At 42.5% G+C, this 21,410-nt stretch overlaps 1 protein-coding gene across 2 annotated transcripts in view; it reads right to left on the bottom strand.

Annotated features, from left to right (window-relative positions):
- Nucleotides 1-7,604: 7,604 nt before the first annotated feature.
- The window catches only part of ELAC1 (elaC ribonuclease Z 1), a 16,091-nt gene continuing 2,285 nt past the window's right edge, over nt 7,605-21,410 (bottom strand). For both annotated transcript variants that reach the window (XM_081562121.1, XM_081562120.1), the window contains 3 exons: nt 16,799-16,963; nt 10,615-11,082; nt 7,605-8,990 (listed from right to left, as the gene is read on the bottom strand). In XM_081562121.1, the coding sequence (XP_081418247.1) occupies nt 8,524-8,990; nt 10,615-11,082; nt 16,799-16,955 (1,092 nt within the window). In that variant the 5' untranslated portion in view covers nt 16,956-16,963 and the 3' untranslated portion in view covers nt 7,605-8,523. The remainder of the gene's footprint in view (nt 8,991-10,614; nt 11,083-16,798; nt 16,964-21,410) is intronic.

The following is a 21,410-nucleotide window of genomic DNA, read 5'->3' as shown; positions in this document are numbered from 1 at the left end:
CTATGCTAGTTCTCAGGGAGATTGATTTTAGGAAATATTTCATATGAATGCATGCCTGTATATCCTTAGAAAAGTCTTTGCAGCTATTCAGGGGCACAAATATGCTAGTTTGAAGATCACTGCAGTAGGCTATACCGCCTCTCAGTGTAGACATGTGAGGGAGGAAATCAGTCACGTTCCAGTATCTACTAGCTGTATGAAGATGTGTTCCACACAAGCCCCTTTGTAAGCCAGTCAGGAACAGCATTTGGGTTGCTGCCCCAGACATGGGTACGTCTACAAGGTCAGCTCCAGTCCAGGATGTTTGATGGAGATATGGTGTCATTCAGACAAGCCTAAGATCTGGAAGCCACAACAACGAGCTAGACAAAATAGCCAGGGTTTCATTCCGTGACACTGAGCTCAGTGTGGCTTAGCTCTACCTGAGTCTGCCTGCACAGTTTCGTCAGTTACAGGGGGATTTATATAGCAGGGAAACTTGATCCTTCACCTTTCCCCTTTTACTTTTTCATGGACGAATTTAATCTTTGTACCTGCCATGTCTGCTGATAATTAGCATGCTGACATCAGAGCGACAGTGTTTCTCAGCTAGCTTTATTTTGGAGTGGAAAGATTTGTTACTTTGGATAAACTTAGGCACCCCCTTCAACTTCCTTATCCTGAATATGACAGCTTTTTAATCCTTAAAAATATGTCAAGGGCACATAAATATCTGTGTCCAGATGTCACCTAGAGTTACTCTTATTACCTCCCCATTTGGTGGGTGACATAGGGTCAGTGCCCTCCTTACAGACTCCTGAAAATTCCTGCGAGACTTAGGTCCTTGTGGTCACCTGACTCCACATCTCTGAACCATTTTAGTTTGGGATTGTCTCATTCTTTCACTCCTGCTGTCCCAGTTTCTACCCAGGTCAACCCAGTGATGGGGTTCAGAACCTCTTCTTGTTTGGTGGTGTCAAGGGTTGAGGAGAGATCCCAAAATCCTATGTGTCCAGCAGACTTCAAAGAAAATTTGAGGGAAATAGAGGGACTTACTTTCAATCCACACAGCCACCATAAGACTGAACATCAGACATTTGTGTTCTTTAGGCTATACCACCATTTCCCTACCCTGCATGGGGCTCCAGACTCCCGCATGGGCTTGCTTGGCCTTCTCTTCTCATTCTTTATACCTTTTCCTGACTTTCTTAAGAAGGAGGAAACAGTCAGAACAGGCTCCATCTTGGGCTGGACTGTGGACTTTGAGCTATATGCCCAGTATCTATGGAAACGACATACCAACTGGAAAACCAGGCCCCCAAGAAGGAAGAACCCCAGAGCTCGTACCTAGACTCTCAGCCTAAAAGAATACCCTAATTATCTGTGTAACCGAATCGAATCATGCATTCTATTATGCTTATTGGGGTATGACCACAGATCTATTGATAATTGTCCACTGTTAACTACCTAGGCTTAAGGCATATGAATCACGGGTTATCTTTGATTGTACCTTTCTTTTTCTTTGTTCAGACTAGTTTCAGGGAATTTGGGGAGGTGGGTTTGGGCATGAACACTTAGGGTATATAAGGTCTTCACAAAAACTGGTCGGGGTCCTTGGCTAAGAGGTGACTCTGCCTTGGGCCCCCCGGTGTAATAAACTGCACTTCACTATCTGCACTGTCCTTCTGACTGCATTGTCCTTCTGAATGAATGTGTTTCCCGGAACGGGTGGCTACAACTTATGCATAGTGAAAGCCAACATCCGACTTTCTTAGACAGAGAAACTCCTTCTTCCAGCCCTTTCCGACTCTAGGTATCTGCCTGCATTCCTTAGGATACCAAGCTAAAGCTTTAAAATTAGTACTTACAAAAATTTGCCTCATTTGGAGATGTGGGCTCGATCCCAGAGTTGGGAAGATCCCCTGGAGAAGGAAATGGCAACCCACTCCAGTATTCTTGCCTGGAGAATCCCTTGGACACAGGGGCCTGGTGAGCTATAGTCCATGGGGTTGCAAGAGTTGGATATGACTTAGCGACTAAACCACCACCATGAAGGTTATAGGCAACCAATCTCTTCCTCCCTGTTTTTAGTTTAGAGATTAGGGTGAGGATTTTTGCTTTTTTGTTTTAATATTAATCAGGAAAAATCCCTAGGAGAACACGGTATAGAATAACAGGAAGGCAAGGAAAATGGAACCAATCACCACTATTTATTGAGTGCCTAATATATTCCAGGCACTGACCTAGGAGCTGGGGCCCAAAGGGAAACACAAGCAGACACCATTTTGCTCTTGTGAAGCTTACAGTGCTGGAGGGAAAGAGAAACATTAATTGGATAGTCGCAGGAACAAAATGAGAATACGAAGTGACAAGCAACAGGAATGTGGGGTGCAGTCACATGCTACCTAGTGGGGAAGTCTGGGAAGGCTTCCAGGAGGATGTGGCTGCAGAGCTGTGAGCAGAAGGCTCAGGGAGGGTTAATCTGGGGAGAGGAGAAAGCATTCCAGGCCCAGGGAGCAGGGTCCAGGCCCAGGGAGCAGTCTGTGCCAAGACTGGGCAACAACAGAAACCTCTGACAAAGGACTAAAAGGCCCACATGGCTGGGGCTGCAAAAATGAGTGGAATAAGATTAGCTTGGAAAGGGGGGTAGGGCAAGGTCATTCAGATCTGGGTACTAGGTTCAGATTTGCATTTTGAAAAAACCTCTTTGCAGTATGGGGAATGGATTGGAGTGTTAAAAAGTCTTGAAAGGAACTTAATGGCCTAGAGCACCCATAAGGAAACCCCAATTGACATAATTATTTGAAGCAGCATTTCATCTGTTGTGTAGATGTTTTAATGTAATTTTTTAACTAAATGAACGCACACACACATACACACACACAAATAGTTCAAAATACCTCATATGTTAGTTGCTCAGTCAAGTCCAACTCTTTGCAACCCCATGGACTGTAGCCCGCCAAGCTCCTCTGTCCGTGGGATTTTCCAGGCAAGAAGACTGGAGTGGGTAGTCATTCCCTTCTCCAGGGGATCTGGCAGACGCAGGGATTGAACCCAGGTCTCCAGCACTGCAGGCAGATTCTTTACCACCTGAGCCAGCGGAGAAGCCACTAGTGCCATTAGGTTTGTATAAGACAGTCCTCTTCACTGTTCTTCCCATAGCCCTTGCTAAGGATCCCTTCTTCCACTCTTAACCATGCATCTGGTATTCACTACCATCCCACACTCCCCCCCCCCTTTAAAAACGTAGTATGGATAATGTACTTTTTAGTTTTTAGTTTTTAAACACTGTTTAAAAGAATTTCTCAATCTCACCTCACATCCCACCACAGACCCCTCAAATTCTATCCTTGTCCTGCCAAAGAGTGAGAGCATCACCAGCATTTTCTTTTTAATTTTCCCAAGTTAAAAAAAAAATACTCTGACTCATTCAGTACCTAAAAAATCCACCAATCAGTGAGGACAGGATCAATATATTTCACCATAAATATATACCTTTGTGAAGACAAAAGTACCTTCACTGTACATCCGTCATGAGCATATTTGAAGTAGTAAGGATTTTTACCTTTTAAGTAAGAATTGCTGCATTTTTAAGGTGGCATAAGAATATTTAGGAAATCACAGTTGAATTGTACGTGCTAGTTGCAAGACATAACAAAATTGTTTTCACTAGCGGGCAAAAATAATCTTTATAAGACAAATGTTTGGGAAGAGAAGTGTTAGAAAGGTCATTAATTGAAGATATTCAATATCATCTATCAATGGAGCAGCAAAACAGGCCTCTCTCCTGCAGCTGCACAGTGGGAGCTAGAAAACAAGTGAGAGATTCTTGACCGGAGTCCAGAAAAATAAGCTAGATATTTTGACCTCCAGAGAAATCAATGCTAAGGAAATACTCAAGAGATACAAAGATTTATGCCCCAGAATATTCATGACAGTATTATTTGTAACAAAGGAAAACAACCTCAAATGCCTCAAAAGTATGAAAACATATATTACATTTGTAGAATGGGATAATATAAAATCATTAAAGTCATGCTCTCAAAGAACAGTTAATGTTGTGGGAAAATGCTCATGTTACATGAGAAAAACAGCTGAGGTCAACCTACATGTAAAAATATGCATGTGTGTAATATACATACATCTATAAGCATGTTTAAATTAAAAATCTATTTATGTACACCTCAGTTTTTCTAAGTGCATAAATACAGTTTTTTCTCCATATGTGGGCTACCACTCACATACTTCAGAATCACCTGGGAGGGTTTATTAAAAATGCAGATTCTTGGTTTCCACCCCAGACATATTGAATGAGTCTTTGGAAGTAGAACCCAAGTATCTGTGTCTACCTATGCACACCTGTCCACCTGTGTGCCGCCTTGAGTGATGCTCACGTCTGTTTCAGGATCACTGGACCAGAGCAGGTGCGACTATGAGTGTGTGCACGCTCAGTCGCTCAGTTGTGTCCGACTCTCTGTGACCCCCTGGACTGTAACCCACCAGGCTCCTCGGTCCCTGGGATTCTCCAGGCAAGAATACTGGAGTGGGTTGCCATTTCCTTCTCCAGGGGATCTTCCTGATCCAGAGATCGAACCCACATCTGTTGCATCTCCTGTCAGCTGCACCACCTGGGAAGCCCCCAGCAGAATTATGAGTAATCATCTTCTTTTCTTGAATCTTAAAAAAAAAAAATCACTGGGCATATGCTGCTTTTATGTTTAAAAGTTTATTAAAAGTATACTAATGAAGCATGAGTATTTGAAAACAGAGATGATTTGGGGTCTATTTGGGCAAGTCTGAATACCTTTTGAGAAACAGAAAAGTGCCTATTTTTTATCTATATAAGCAGGAATATGAATTTCTGACAATTGGAAAGTTGGTTTAAGAGAAAGAAAATACTGTATTTGGTGTAGACATGGAATTTACTACCTCAATAAAGTTTCAGGTAAAAAATATAAATAAAATACGTTTCAACGGTATTCAGTTCAGTCGCTCAGTCGTGTCCAACTCTTTGCAACCCCGTGGACTGCAGCACGCCAGGCTTCCCTGTCCATCACCAACTCCCAGAGCCTGCTCGAACTCATGTCCATCGAGTCGGTGATGGACATAGTCGGTGACTATTAATACTTTCAACAGTATTAAGGAACCCCATTTCTCAGTGTTATAAGATGCTCCCTGGCAAAAGAGAATTCAGTGATAAATAAGTTTGGGGCACAACACATATTCCACTTTCCTCTAGAGTCATATAACCATGAACAAATTACTGGCTCTGGGAAGTCCAACTTAAGGTTCACTCTTGGGAGTTCCCTGGCAGGCCAGTGGTTAGGACTTGGCATTTTCATGGCCTTGGCTCTGGCTCAATCCCTGAGTGGGGAACTAAGATCCCTCAAGCTGTATGGCCCAGCCTAACAGGAAAAAAAAAGAAAATTCACTCAATTCTAGCTCCACAAATTCTTAGAATGTGTCCTGCCATTAAGAACAAATTTTAGGCCAGAAGAGAGTCCAAGAAAGAATTCTCGCCATGAACAGATACCCCACACTTAATCCAACACATCAATTTGTTCCACATTCCCATGTTCTCTGAGGGCTCAGCCCATATATATTAATAGAGCCTGATTCTAAGGGCACAGCTCAAGTCAGCTATCAAATAATGCTCAGGAACAGCAAAACTGAATGATAGGTGGTAAGATCAGAAAGATTTCAAAGAACTGCATATTCACTTTGGGTTTTCCTATTAGTCTCTACCACTAAGACAGTGAGCCTGAAATTTTGTCTTATATTCATTTACTCCCAACACAGTAAATGGAATACCACCAATCAGGCAGTTACATTTTTTTGGACAAACCCAGCAGTAAAATGGCCCAGGCACAGGTTCTAAACTTTAGGTCTTAAATTTTGTGATCTTGTTGCATTCAATATACATTTCTGAGTGCATAGTATGGGTGGGTATTTCCAAGAATGTAGAGGTGACCAAACTACAATCTTTACACAGCAGAGCTCCAGGCACTAGAGGTACTAGTACCAGCCATTCCCTCTTGTACAGGTTTGGGCACACGCTGAGTGCATGTGTGCTAAGTCGCTTCAGTCGTGCCCAACTCTTTGTGGCCCTGTGGACTATGGCCTGCCAGGCTCCTCTGTCCATGGGATTCTCCAGGCAAGAATACTGGAGTGGGTTGCCATGCCCTCCTCCAGGGGATCTTCCCAACCCCAGGGACTGAATTCATATCTCCTGTGGCAGATTCTTCACTGCTGAGCAACCGGGAAAGCCCATTCTGCACACAGTAGGTTAATAAATGCAGGTTTGACTTGAGTTCAGAAATCAAGATCAGAGAAGGCAATGGCACCCCACTCCAGTACTCTTGCCTGGAAAATCCCATAGACGGAGGAGCCTGGTAGGCTACAGTCCATGGGGTTGCTAAGAGTCGGACATGACTGAGCGACTTCACTTTCACTTTTCCCTTTCATGCACTGGAGAAGGAAATGGCAACCCACTCCAGTGTTCTTGCCTGGAGAATCCCAGGGACGGCGGAGCCCGGTGGGCTGCCGTCTATGGGGTCGCACAGAGTCGGACACAACTGAAGCAACTTAGCAGCAGCAGCAGAAATCAAGATACACTTTAGTTCTGGTCCACTTTGGTACTCTGGCAGGCCAGGAGCCTAAAGCAGGGCTGAATCAGCCCATTCTGGAGGCTGCTTCAGAATGACTGAGATCTTGAGTACTACTTCAGGGATTCCAGAGCCCTCCAGGAGTCAATTTTTACTAGAAAAGCCCCAGGACTAGAGGAATCCAATAGTATACTATACACCATGACAGTATTTCTGAGTAAGTATACTATAAAACTCTAGGTTCTTAAGATGTTAATAGACAGTATATGGTGAAATATGACTTCAGAAAGGGGTTCAGCTGTCAAGCCTCTGTACGTTAGGACTTCATGCCTTGAACCAATGTGCTATGCTCCTTTTATGCACTGTCTTTATTTAATCTTTACAGCACTCCTAGAGGTAGGTCTTATTATTATTTTCCTCATTTTTAGAGATGAGCAAGCTAAAGATCAGCAGATCTAAGGAACCTGCTTCAGAGAACATAGGGACCGTCATGAGGTACAGAATGGGACTCTGAAATCAGGTCTTTCTGGCATCACAGACTAGCTGGTGATCACTGAAGCAGTGCTGTTGTTAATATATTGATGGGCATTACAGCTCTGCCAGAGGGACACACAGTATTCAGGGTTTCCCAAACCAGTTTGATTAGGAAAACTTTTTGACTGAATCAGTACTTGAGACTACCTTTCCATGTAATACATTTTGAGAAATACTGTGGGCAAATGAGTCAGAGATATCCCATGACAGACAGAAGGGAGATAGAAGGCAACTCAGCAGGAAAAGCTATTCTAGAAAGAACACTTTACTAAAATGGTACTCAAAGAATTATTTATCAGAACACACAAATTAAGCCCAAGTCGGATAGACAGTCATTTTTTAACCTCCAGATTCACAAGCTCCAGCCCATGGCTCATTTCTGACAAATAATGTTTGATGTGACATTTCAATATATTCACTTAGCTAGCTTTTTAGGATTTGTTGCAGAATTTGACCTACCTCGTAGTTCAACTCATTACATCACTATTTCTTTTTTTTCTTTTTGAGCAGAGAAAGGTTTATTGCAGGGCCATGCAAGGAGATAGGTGGTTCATGCCCCCAAAACACCCGAACTCCTATGTCACTGAAATTTATAACGTATGTTCACAGTAGGAGTATAAGTTTTAACTTGATGTGTATTTCAACAGACCTGCAGTATGCCTTGTGGGATGAGATCATTCTTCATTGTTTAGGATTGACCAAAATTCTCTACGATCTAGCATTCTGGCCTGTACTGACTAACTGCTGGTAGTAACCCCTCCTAGTTTTGACAAGAAACATCCCACTACTTCAAAATTCCATCTGAGAACCCTGGGTTTAGAGCAAACTGGAAAGTTTAATAAAATATTAATTGAAGGCTAAACACCTACCCTGACCCTGCATTCAGTATTCTAGCAAAGAATTCAAGATTTAACATGCCAGCTTCAATTCTGCATAGCCAATATCTCATTACATTTCTCTTTTGTTAATAACATGAACAGATTCAACACAAACTGCCAAAATACCATTTTTAGCCAGGAGGGCCAAGTCCTGCATACTTTGCCAACAACAGCAATAAAGCTGGATAGAAGCTAAGCCCAGGATTGCATGGCGCATTGGCTAATCTCTGAGGCAGCAGCCACAAAGCATGTATACCTGAACAGCCTATCACTTTGTCAAAGGTGGACTTTAAGAAGGATGCTGGTTTCATTCTTTTTAAAGTGATTTATTATCAAAAAGCTTGCTCCCTCTCAATGCTGAGTTAGTTCAGCAACGCAGCTCCATCCTTTTCAGGATCATGAGGACTCAAATAATTGTAGACCAAAACGATGAAGACCACCATCACAACAACAAAAAAACCCAAATGTGACTGTTGGTTCAATAACATATTTACAGACACACCAGAATGCATTCAGGAATACTGGTTTCACTTCTTGATGGGAATGCCGATCACCATGAAATCTTCTGCGAGAGTCACTTCTTGGAGGTCTAACACTGATTCAGCTTGCTTTTTAAGTTCTACAATCCCATCTGCTTCTCCTTCTCTGGCCAAGGCAACTGGTTTGTACCTCTGACTGAAGTGAGTCAGAACCAGCCTCTTTGCTTGGCACAGCTTTGCAAACGTCGCCGCCATCTGTGGCGTGCTGTGGCCGTGCTCCTTGGCTTTGTCCATCTGGGTGTCATCTAGGGTCGCCTCGTGGATCAACAGGTCTGCTTCAAAGCACAGCTTTACACCTCCATCATCCACAACTCCAGAACAGTCACCCAAAATACATATTTTTCTTCCAACAATAGGCTTCTTTAAGACATCTTGGGGAGAAATTGTAACTCCATTTTCCAGAACAACAGAAATTCCATTTTTCAGCTTCCCGTAGGCAGGACCTGGTGGAACACCTAAAAGATGGAGGCAGATAACATCACATCATAGGAATGGAATTTATGACTTGTTAAAGAGCGTCTGTTTCAACAGCACTGAAAATAGCAAATGGAAAAGGCATCCAATTCTTTTCATAATTGTTATAAATATTTTATTACTTGTGGGAAACTGGGATATTTATACATTTTTTAAAAGTTCACTGTTGGCTATTGATATTAGCAACGTCCAAGTACTTAAAACATTTCCAAGCACACGTTTCAGATAAGTTTAAACTCTTAAGTCCCACTAAAACCTTATTATAGTCAAGGTAACAGCTGTGATCCTCTGCTGTGCATGGGAATAAAAGTTTTTGAGTGCTATACTTAATAAGCTCATCTTCAGGTAAAGTTAAAGAGCCCATTTAAATGACAAGGTACCGACAAACTGATTAACGTAATAAAAAAATTGTTAGAGGGGACTGTTTGGATCACAACGTCAAGGAGAATTTCAGGTAGTTACACATAATCAATCTTCATTGTAAACAGAGGCAGTTCCATGCTTACCAAACTGGGCTTAAATCTCATATTAATTGAGAATAACACCTGATCATCACTCTGGGCAATACATAGAGTATGTTCACTAATTCCAACATGGATCATGTTTACAATTTCCCAACACACTGGTATTTTCACAGGTTTGTAGATAATAAAAATATCTTTGGTCTAACGCAGTTTTCCTCATGACTTAGTACTTTGTTTTAGTTGGGGAAGAAAGAAGAGATTGTGTAAATAAAGAAAAAGAACACACGAAAAACCATTGCCATGCTTTTCACAGGTTCTGTCGTAGGCACGGCAAGGAAGGTGGTGATACCAGAGGGATGATGTACCTGGCGCTGCTCTGGGAGAGGTGCTGACGGACCTGAGCAGGAGATGACCTAGCATGGAGAAGGGACGAGGCCTTAGTCGGGCCCTGAGCCAATCTTTGAGTGCTTGCGGCCAAGTGTGACGAACCCAGGTATATAAAGCTGGTTGAGGGACTCCCCTGGTGGTTCAATGACTAAGACTCCATGCTCCCGATGTAGGAGGCCTGGGTTCGTTCCCCGGCAAACTAGACCCTACGTGCTACAACTAGGACCCAGCACAGTCAAGAAAAACAAAAACTGGTTGGGGCAGTGTTCCAAACACCAAATTATTAGTAACTTAATCAAAGTTGACTGACTAGGCAAAGTCAATAAAGAAGGAAAACTCAGAAAGCGGCTGGTTGCAGTTGCATGGTTAAGAACTATGGTGAAAAGTATCTGACCAAAGATGCCACCCAAACATATTTCAAAAGATGACATGAGAAAATAAAAGCCTAGACCTGAGACAACTACCATCACTCCACCAACCAAGATAGTAAAAGCTGAAGATAAGACAGATCAAGGATGTGCCTCTAGAGAGCTGAAGAGAGACATCAAATATACACTTCATTTTTGCTCTGAATAGCGTCTTCTGGCCCTAAAGATTTCCCTTAATAAATAAACTTTGGGAAAAGGAAGTAAGTGGAGAAAATGTAAGTTTTAGGCCTGGGAAGCAATAAAGGAAGGTTTCTATGACACTTCTAACTGCTTCAGTTCACAACAACCCAACTAAGGAGAAAGGGAAAAAACAAACACTCACTCACCCAGGTCTTTCAGTTTCTGTGCGTTGAGTTTACCTGGGCGTTTCTTCTCCACGACTGAAAATCCAAAGGAGGGTATTCGATGAAAGAGGCGAAACGCTTTCACAACAAACTGTTCATCATCAACCAGGAGGTACGAGTTTTCTTCTGAGTCTAACAGGATAGTTCGTCCTTGTCCCTCTTTGGGAGGGTTGTCTGTTTTATTCACCTGCACAGATTCTTTTAGTTCTTCTGTAGGACACTGATCTGCTGTAGGCACCAGCTCATGGACCACGTAAGGGAAGACCAGCTCCGTGTGAGAGAGTTCCATGGTTCGCCAGAGAAAGTCCCGAAGCCCCACGGGGCCGTAGATTTCAATGGGCTGCTTGGTGGCCATGGACCCACTCTGCAGGCTGACTGTGCAGAGGAGGCCGGGAAGGCCAAAGAAATGGTCTCCATGAAGATGCGTGATGAAGATCTTGGTAATTCTCCCTTTGATTGAAGCAGAGAAATAAATTTGTGAATTTTTCAGAAATAAAACCCATAGAAAGCTACTTGAAACATGCATGTATGTTTTCTACATGATTCCAGAAGCAAGAAAGACAAGTATTTCACTGGAAGGTTTTAATAAGATATAACTTTTTTCATAAAACATCTTCAAACTATACAGTGTTACAGTTTTAAGAGTATTTTCCTATATATCCTTTTACTGAAAAAAAAAAAAAAGGAAAATGTGTACCAAAATGATTCACTTAAGTAATCAGCTAGGCCTTAAGTGTGAAAGTATCTGGCAGTTACACTGCCCCCTGCTGCTCCCTCTGAGAACAGCAAGTATGTACTCCCAGCATGCCAACAAACGTTCCTCTGGCTCCAAGGGACTGGACCAGTGCCTGAAACCAAAATTGCCTTTTAAGGATGCTACACTGGCCAGAGACTAACTAACCAAGCCAGAGCCTGCTTGCCTGGATGAGACAGAAGGAGAAGAAGAAAAAGCAAGGGGGGCGAGGGAGGGGAGGACAGAGAGGAGGGAGAAAGAGGTAGGGAGAAAGGGAGTGAGGTGAAGGACCAAGAAGGAGGCGGCAGGCAATAGATGCTAGAGTGCATATCCAAGGGTAAACCCCCCTTGGTGTTATGTAAAGGCACGTGGGTCCATCCCTTCCTTTCGGTCTGAACTAATACAGCAGCTCTTCCAGTGCATGTTGACTTAGGCTGTAACTTGATTTAGCTAATGGTAAACTGTATGAGCTTTCCTGGTGGCTCAGTGGTAAAAAATCTGCCTGCCAAAATAGGAGATGCAGGTTCGATTCCTAGGTCTGGAATATCCCCTGGGGGAGGGCATGACAACCCACTCTGGTATTCTTGCCTGGATAATCCCATGGACTGAAATACCTGGCGGTCTGCAGTCCATGGGGTCGCAAAAAAGTCAGACACAACTGAGTGACTGAACAACAAACTGAATTTACTCCTGGTACGTGGCAGTTTTTCAGAGATGCACCACAAAGCCTTTTGGAAGTAACAATCACAATTAACATATTTTTACATAACAGTTGCTTCTAGTCTGAGCTCATGGCCCACGTATTTCAAACACTTGATACCATAAAAGAACAAGAATAGTTTATTGTGATGGGATCTGTCCTGTGACATCCAGGTAACAAGTGTGCTCCAAGCGAGTCTTCTCAGTGTTACTACATCAAGCCAGGCACTGTAGCACAGAACAATGGACCAGGTAGGGTCTGATCTTGAACCTTGAGAAGCCAGGAGGCACGCTAGAAGTTTCCCCACCATGCTTCTTTTTGTTTTCTCGGTTTAGTCTTTGTTTTTGCTGTTTTTTGATTTCAAGAACCCTTTCACTTCCCCCTTTCTGCTGTCTGGGCTGCCAACAGCCCCCCACCCTCCCAAGTGGGACCTAAAGACTCAGCAGACAAAAGAACTACATCAGTTGTTGAGTCCTGGTCTCACACTGACCTCAAAACTGCCAAGTCAGACTTTCCGGGCCTCTCCCTATTTACTGGAAAGCACAGCCAAAACTGAATACCAAACAATCAGTGAACTCAAAGCAAGTGAGACACATTAGGTAAGAAAAAGTAACTTTCCACAGTTATCACAGTTTCATGAAGACAAGCATTTCATTTTTTAAGAAACTTGATTTCAGAGGGAGAAGGAATGGCAACCACAATTATCAAAGGTAAGAGGAAGCTATCAAATGAAAAAAGAAAAATGCATGAGTTCCCTTTCACTTAAGAACACGAAAATTACCAGGAAAATGTCATCCATATAGGAGCAGAAGACTAAGCATCCTCTACATCCAAAGGAATGATGTACTGATATTTACTGCTGTAAGAAAATGTCTGTACTACATTATTGATACATACTATTCAGTTGAAAAAAAAAAAAAACCAAGTCATACCAAATCTAGTTTGATTGCATTTATGCAAAATTACATACAAACACACACACAAATATACCTGTACCATTACCATAACTATATGTATAGAAAATTCACTGACCAGAGAGAGAGATTTGGGATTTTCTTATTTATAGTTTTCTGCTTTGTTTGAACTTTTACAATGAGGTTGTATACTTATTATAATCATTTTAAAATTATACTTTTATAATACTTTTTTGTAATCATTTTTGAGGGGAAAAAAAAGCTTAAGGTCACCCTTTAAAATTATGAAAAAAATAGTTATGACAAACCTACACTTTTCAATCAGATGTTTGGATATCAGGACCATGGAAAGCTGAAAGAAGTATATTTAGATAGAAAGTACTTCCTTATGAAACCCATAAAATATTATTACCCCAGGAGGTAATATAAGCTAAAAGGGTTTCAAAGACTCCAACAGTGATGGGTCCATATTTGGTTACTGAGAGAAACCAAGATGTATTGAGGATTCCAGGTTGAGACTGAGGCTTTAGATGTGCTAGAGTGTCTTAGCTGATATTCAGGGATTACCATACAACCCTCCTCTCTGTGGCCAGGAATTCTTTTTATAAATCAATAAAAATTTAGTAAACTAAAGGTTCCCTTTAGATTTTATTTTAGTATTATTATTTTGGGGGCAAACTTCTTTTTTAAAAAGCTTGAGCTTTGTGATCTGTTGAAAAATAACTGTAAAATATAAAATATGAGAGGAAGGTATTACGGCAAATAGAGTTAAGGCGGTACCCATGGCCCCTGCCTCTAGCTGTCCACATCCCTCTATAATTCCTTCCCCTTGAGTGTGGGTGGGACTGGGTACTTGCTTCTAACCAGTGAAACATGGCACAAGGGTGCAATAAGGTTATGTTCTAAGAGTCCATCTTGCTGGCAAACTTGCTCTTAAGTCTCTTTCTCCCTTCCTGGCAGTAAAAGGAAGCAAGCTGGCCTGCAGCAGAAACTCCCCATGACCGGGACCTAGAGCAGGCCTGGAGTTGCTGCAGGCAGCCTTAGTTCAACACCTAGAAGGATTCTGCCAACAATCTGAGTGAGCTCTGAAATCGATTCTTCCTCTAGTGGGGTCTCTGATGAGACCCCAGCACTGGCCGAGACCTGGGCTGCAGCTTACTGAGACCCTGAAATAGAGAATCCAGCTAAGCCTGGCCTGAAGTCTCTGACCCACAGAAACTATGAGATAATAAATGCAAGTAACCCACTAAATTTTTAATCCATTATGCAGCATTAGATAACTGGCACAGGTACTAAGTAAAAACCGGAGACTTATCCCTACACCCAAATCTCTTAATACAACAGTCACTTGTTTCTATTTTAATCACCCTGCCACCTCAACCCCTACCCTCTAAACATTACAGCCACCACTCTGGCGTGTGCCTACCCTGCCAGGTCTCGTGAAAGGAACCCTTGTGTGATCCCAGGGAAGTAGGGCATAGCACTGCTCTGACCACAGGGTTTCAACATAAGACAGCATATAATTAGGGTTGAACTGTGTACACCTGTCCCAAGTGATATGCCTGGTTCCTTCCTCCAACAGTTCTCTTTCTAACCCTCGACCTAACTCTCTATCTAGGTCGGGGACATCACCACCTATAACTTGCAGTAATTCTGCACTTCCTCACATCCTAGACATTCACTCAGTCCCGTCTCCTGCTGGCTCTACACGGATCTCTCCGAGGCTCTCGTCTTCATCCTCATTCCTGCTTCCTGCTCCAGCATCTTCATCTTCTCTCTCTCTCACCAGCTGAATGGAACGGCCTTGGGCCTGGCCTCCTGATGCCTCTCTCTCTCCCAATACATTTGCTATTGGAAAACTGTCCTAAAACACAAACCAGACCATGTCATTTCTTGGCTTAAAATGTATTTAATGATTTCTTGTTGACAACAGAATAAATAATAAGGTCCAGATACCTTAGAGTACCACAGAAGTCTTCAGAGTCGACCCTCACTTTAAGCACTCTTGTCTCTCATCTCTCCAGTCAAGCACTCAGAGTGCTGGATGGCTTAGGATTCCCCAAACATGTCCTGTCTCTCCTGGAAACTCCCCTACTTCTTGCTTACTCTGTCATCTGTTCCCTGAATATCCATCCCTGCTTCTCCTCCCAGAGAAACTTCTATTCATCTCTTATATTCTAGCTCAAATGTTACTATCTCTGAGTCGCTTTCTCTGAACACACAGATAAGTTAGTATCCTCCTCCTTTGTGCTTCAAAAGTAACTAGAAAACACCTCTTTATTCTTACTTGTCACATTACACCATGACTGTATGCATGTCAGTTTCCACCACTAGACCAAGGGATCCTTGGATGCTAGAGCTATCTTTCTTTTAGTCATTAAATGCCAGGTACTGTGATGAGACGTAGGAATAATTTCAATAACTACCATTTATCAAGATCTAACACGTGAGAGGCCCTGTACTAAGTGCTGAACATCTTACTCATGCATTAACAGATATTACTAGGCATCTCCTAGGTATGCACATGCTCACTGAGTCTAGTCGTACAGGGAAATACAGTGAACACAGAAACAACTACCTAAATAACATAATTTTAGATACTGATGATGCTAAAAAGTCAATAAAAACAGTACAAAGCAGTCGAATGCCTGGGGTAAGGGAGAAATTACTTAACCCAAGAGGTTTGGGGAAAGCCTTTGAGGAGACAGCATTTGAGTTGAGATTTAACTGATGAGGAGGAGACAACCACGCAGAGAAGGGATTATTATATACAATTCTCACATCACCCCTTTTAAGTACAGGTTTTAAGTGAAGTGAGTCAGTCAGTCGTGCTGACTCTTTGTGACCCCATGGACTATACAGTCCATGGAATTCTCTAGGAGTGGGCAGGCTTTCCCTTCTCCAGGGTATCATCCCAACCCAGGGATCGAAATCAGGTCTCCTGCATTGCAGGCAGATTCTTTACCAGCTGAGCCACAAGGGAAGCCCAAGAATACTGGAGTGGGCAGCCCATCCCTTCTCCAGGGGATCTTCCCGACCCAGGAATTGAACCAGGGTCTCCTGCATTGCAGGCAGATTCTTTACCAGCTGAGCCATCAGGGAAGCCCTGATATGGAGGTTTTAACCCCATTTTAAAGATGAGAAAATAAAGGCTTAAGCTTGCTGATCTGCTAAGGTGATAAGCAGAGACACAGCTGGGACTGGAATCCTGGTCTACCCGACTCTGGGCCAAGGCTCTGTGAACACTGGACTCTTCGATGGGCCTGGTGCGAGGCTCGCTCTGTTCCCTCTGGCCAGAATGCCCTTCTTCTCCCCAGCCCAGGGAGCCCTTCCTCCTCCTTCAACAACTCACATATCACGCCCTCTCAGATGTCTTCGCTGATGACCCCAAGCAGAAAAGAACAACTCACTCCCCAGAACACCTACTGCCCTCTCATGATACTTACACCCATCTCCTGGGGGCAGTAAGTATGTTCCCGTGCTTGAGTAGTGTCTTTTTAATGTGTCTGATGTATTCCATTCCATCCTCCATGCCCTAACCCTATGTACATGCTTGCTCTTCAATTTACAGGAACGAAAAGTGAAGGACTGAAGGGAGGGAAGGAGAAGGAGGAAGTAAGTTGGGTAGTCAGTCAGCTAGTTCATCTAGGCATCTGGGTGTAGCCAGATGCCTGAGTGCCTTCCAAGTCTTGCCAGGGCTCCAGCACTGAAATGAGGTACAACTGCCGGGGTTGCTTCTGAGCAGAAGGCCCAAGGAGAGCCAAGAAAATGAAGACAAGCAAGAGACAGCCCTAATGAGAAAGCAGAGCGCACACTTACCTGCTTTAAGTTGGCTCTTCATAAGCTGTGTCTGGGTTCCCTCCCCACAGTCAAAAAGCCAGCACTCGCCTTCACACCGAAGGACCAGGGCAGAGGCGCCCCGGGTCGGGGATGGGTATGCTGCACCTGTCCCCAGAAATGTCACATCCATAGACATCTTCCACCCTGCAAAGAGAGGGTCACTGAGGGATTATTACACTTCACTGCTCAACATCACCAAAAACAGCTTCTTGTGAGTTTCACCGTTACCTAACTTCTATGTATTGAGAACAGTGTGGATTCCTGTTCTCTAATAGTTTTCCACAGAAATCTAAAGAAAGATTCTAGTAACTCTTAATCAGTTAAAACTACAAATTACCAAACCTTGTATGACTGCTCACACAAATATAAAAAAAAAAAAAAAAAGCCAAACTCAGTTAATTTAAAACTATAGTTGAGGGCTTCCCTGGTGAAACTGAAAGCGTTAGTCACTCAGTTGTGTCCAGCTCTTTGTGACCCCATAGACTGTAGCCTTCCAGGCTCCTCTGTCCATGGAATTCTCCAGGCAAGAATACTGGAATGGGTTGCCATTTCCTCTTCCAGGGGATCTTCCTGACCCAGGGATAGAACCCAGGTCTCCTGGATTGAGGTGGATTCTTTACTGTCTGAGCCACCTGGGAAGTCCTCCCTGGTGGCTCAGTAGTAAAGTATCCACTTGCCAATGCAGGAGACACAGGTTCGGTTCCTGGTCTGGGAAGATCCCAGGTGCTGTAGAGCAACTAAGCTTGTGTACCACAACTATTGAGCCTGTGTTCTAGAGCCCGGGAACGGAAAAAAGAGAAGCCATCGCAATGAGAAGCTTGCGCACAGCAACCACAACCTGCTCGCTTCAACTAGAGAAACGCCTGTGCAGCAATGAAGACCGAGCGCAACCAAAAATAAAAAATAAAAAAATAAATTATATATATATATATATAAAACCAAACTGTAGTTGAATTCCAACCACACGACATTCTGGAAAAGGCAAAACTATGGGGATAGTAAAAAGACAGTGGTTTGGGGGGAAAGGGAGGGTGGGATGGGGTTTTAGGGCAGTAAAACTATTCTGTGTGATACAGTACAGACAGACACATGTCATCATACATTGGTCAAAACCCACAGTATATACAACACAAAACGTGAATGAGCCCTAATGTAAACTGTGTATCAATATTGGCCCACGACTATTGTACCACATTAATCCAAGATGTTTACATTTGGGGAAACTGATGGGGGGTTGGCGGGGAGTGGGTATATAAGGACTCTACTTCCTGCTGATTAATTTTTTTAAAAGTCCTTCTAATAAACAATAAACAACTCTAGTGAGGTTCTGGGCAAGACAGAGAACTTAACTGTGCTCACCAAGTCATCCCTCTCTGGCGAGCAGCTCATGGTGAGCAGCCCTTTCTCTGAACCATCAGAAACCACAATAAGCGCTACAGCGCTCGACAGTAATGTGAATAACACACAGTAATGCTGAGGGAATGTCTCTCCCCTGATAAGAGGGTCCATGAGGGGTGAGCGCTTGGGCCTCAGCTCTTTTACAAGTGATGGGCAACAACCTGTTGAGTGTGTAGGTTTCTGCCAACTCCTGATAGCTCCTTTTCCTTTCACTATTTTTGGGCATATCTATCTCTGATACAGTTCCTTTTTTTAAAGATTTACTTATTGATCTATTTTTTGGCTGCAGTAGGTCTTCACTGCTGCACTCGGGCTTTCTCTAGTTGCAGCAAGTGGGGGCCACTCTCCATTTGGTGTGCAGGCTTCTCACTGCGGTGTCCCCTGCACTGCAATGCAGATTCCTAACCACTGGACCACCAGGGAAACCCCTGTGATACAGTTCTGTGACAGGAGATATGCATCAAATAAAATAAACTCAAACTTCAGTTCATTCGCTCAGTCGTGTCCGACTCTTCACGACCCCATGGACCACAACACGCCAGGCCTCCCTGTCCATCACCAACTCCCGCAGTTTACTCAAACTCATGTCCATTGAGTCAGTAATGCCATCCAACCATCTCATCCTCTGTCATCCCCTTCTCCTCCCGCCCTCAATCTTTCCCAGCATCAGGGTCTTTTCCAACGAGTCGGTTCTTCACATCAGGTGGCCAAATTATTGGAGTTTCAGCTTCAACACCAGTCCTTCCAATGAACACTCAAGACTCATCTCCTTTATGATGGACTGGTTGGAGCTCCTTGCAGTCCAAGGGACTCTCAAGAGTCTTCTCCAACACCGCAGTTCAAAAGCATCAATTCTTCGGTGCTCAGCTTTCTTCATAGTCCAACTCTCACATTCATACATGACTACTGAAAAAAACATGGCCTTGACTAGATGGACCTTTGTTGGCAAAGTAATGTCTCTGCTTTTCAATATGCTGTCTAGGTTGGTCATAACTTTTCTTCCAAGGAGTAAGTGTCTTTTAATTTCATGGCTGCAGTCACCATCTGCAGTGATTTTGGAGCCCAAAAATATAAAGTCAGCTTCCACTGTTTCCCCATCTATTTGCCAAAGTTATATATAACCAATTACAGATTATCCACATTGATGGCAAGGAAGGAAACAAACACGTAAGTTTAAGAAAAACTACTAAAACAGGAAAACTTGACAGAGAGCTGGATAAATGTACTATCTACAGGGGGGAAAAAAACCTATCAAAAACTTCTCTCAGTCCTTGCAAAAATGAAAAGGAAAACAAAAAAAACAGACTTATCAAATAGCTAGAAATAAAGTTAACAAGAAAGGAACAGGCCCTAAAAGACTCAAAGAGAGAAACACATTAGCTTCTCTGATAGGAGATTTACTATCACAGAAATGCCTATCTTTTCATAATGGATGCATGTATATTTAGCACAAATTCTATCAGATTTCCAGTGGGAATCATCTTGGAACAAACGTAACCCAAAGATCACATGAGAGAAAAACAGTACACGACTAAGAACGGGCAAGAAAAGCACACAAAGTAGTGAGTAGTGATTCACTTTTCTAGGTAGTAACAAGACACTAGTCAGGCACAACAGAAAGATATATTATTGGCACAAACATAAAGTTGTAAGTAAGAGAAGGGATACTCCAGAAATAAACCCAGGTACACACAAATCAATATATAACAGAAATGTAAAAAGGGAGACTTTTTAAAATGAATGACACTGACAATAACTGGTTATTTTCGCAGAAAAAGTGAAGCAAGATTCTTATCTTGCATCGTATATAAAAATACATTCCACATGGTTTAGAAATTTAGATGTTTCACATTTAAATTTGGACTTTTCAGGTCCAAAAAAAAGTGTTCAAAAAAATTAGGAGAATATGTATACAAATTTGGGGATGAAAATCCCTTACTGGCAAGACATGAAACATAAAGCTTTTAAAAAGACATTTTTACTACATAAAAATTTTCATATATCAAAAGACTCTTAAAGTCAAAGGACCTCCCTCCGCCCCCCCCAAAAAAAACCATCTGCAAAAAACTGTACTGTTTGATAATGGGTTAATGCCCCTAAGAAATGGTTCAAGCAAACGCATTAAAAAAGAAAAGTACAGAATAGAAAACTAAACAATGAATATACACAGGAAATTCACAGAAGAAATCCAAAGGGCCAATAAGCATGAAAATGCTCAGTCCTCCAGTAGTGAGAGGAAATGCAAATTAAAGAAAAAAGAGCCATCATTTTCCACACGTTGGCTGGCAAATATTAATGCTATCCAGTGCTAACCCAGACAAGGAAAAACGGGCACCTACATTTTACTAGTGGTGGAAGTATGAACTGCTATTTTGTTCTGGGAGAGTCATCTGGCAATGCATATTACCAATAATAATGAGGCTGCTAATAGCAACGTACTTGAATCCAGCAATCCCATTTTTGGGAATCTACCTTATAGAAATAAAGGACCTATGTACAATGATATTTACTGTGAAACTTTTCTTTTTTTTAAATTAGTTTATCTATTACTGTGAAACTTTTAAGGTGGCTAAAATTTGGAAACCATCTGAATATATAGATAGATAAATACCAATATGGAAACAACCGAGTATTTTACTGTACATTCATATCATGAACTATCTGTTCTACAGTTCAGCCAGGTCTGTGACTCCTCTACTGAAGGGATGACAATGAGAAAAGTTACAGATGGCTATGGCATAATCTCATTTTTATAACAATGTCCAAACATCTATGTTATGCAAGACAGAGATAGTCTGGTGAGGAACGGTATACACCATACTGCTACACTGGTTATCTCGGGGGTGATTAAAATGATGGTGGAGATTAACTTTTTAAAAAAATCTTTGAATTGTTTTTGGTTGCAATAAGCAACATTTTATTTACCTATTTGATTTTATTTTGCATTTAATTTACTTCATGACTTAAAAAAAAAACGTGTCATAATGCTAAACATGCTTTTCTGACTGTGTGTCACCTCATCTCCCTTTCCACTGGGGGAACAGTCAGCTCCCCACCCCCCGCCCCACACCTCAGACAGCAGGTGGGTGGTACATCTCTCCACCCCACACATGAGTCTTTGCGTTATTGCTAGTGTCCTTTCCATGCCTTACTCCACATTTTCACTTCCAAGATCAAGACTTCCTCTGATAAC

Source organism: Giraffa tippelskirchi, chromosome 14 (assembly GCF_054371585.1).
Source record: "Giraffa tippelskirchi isolate mGirTip1 chromosome 14, T2T-mGirTip1v1.2.pri, whole genome shotgun sequence".
In the NCBI taxonomy this organism is placed as follows: Eukaryota; Metazoa; Chordata; class Mammalia; order Artiodactyla; family Giraffidae; genus Giraffa; species Giraffa tippelskirchi.
The sequence above is the reverse complement of the archived record's forward strand: the minus strand, read 5'-3'. Positions and strand labels throughout refer to the sequence as shown.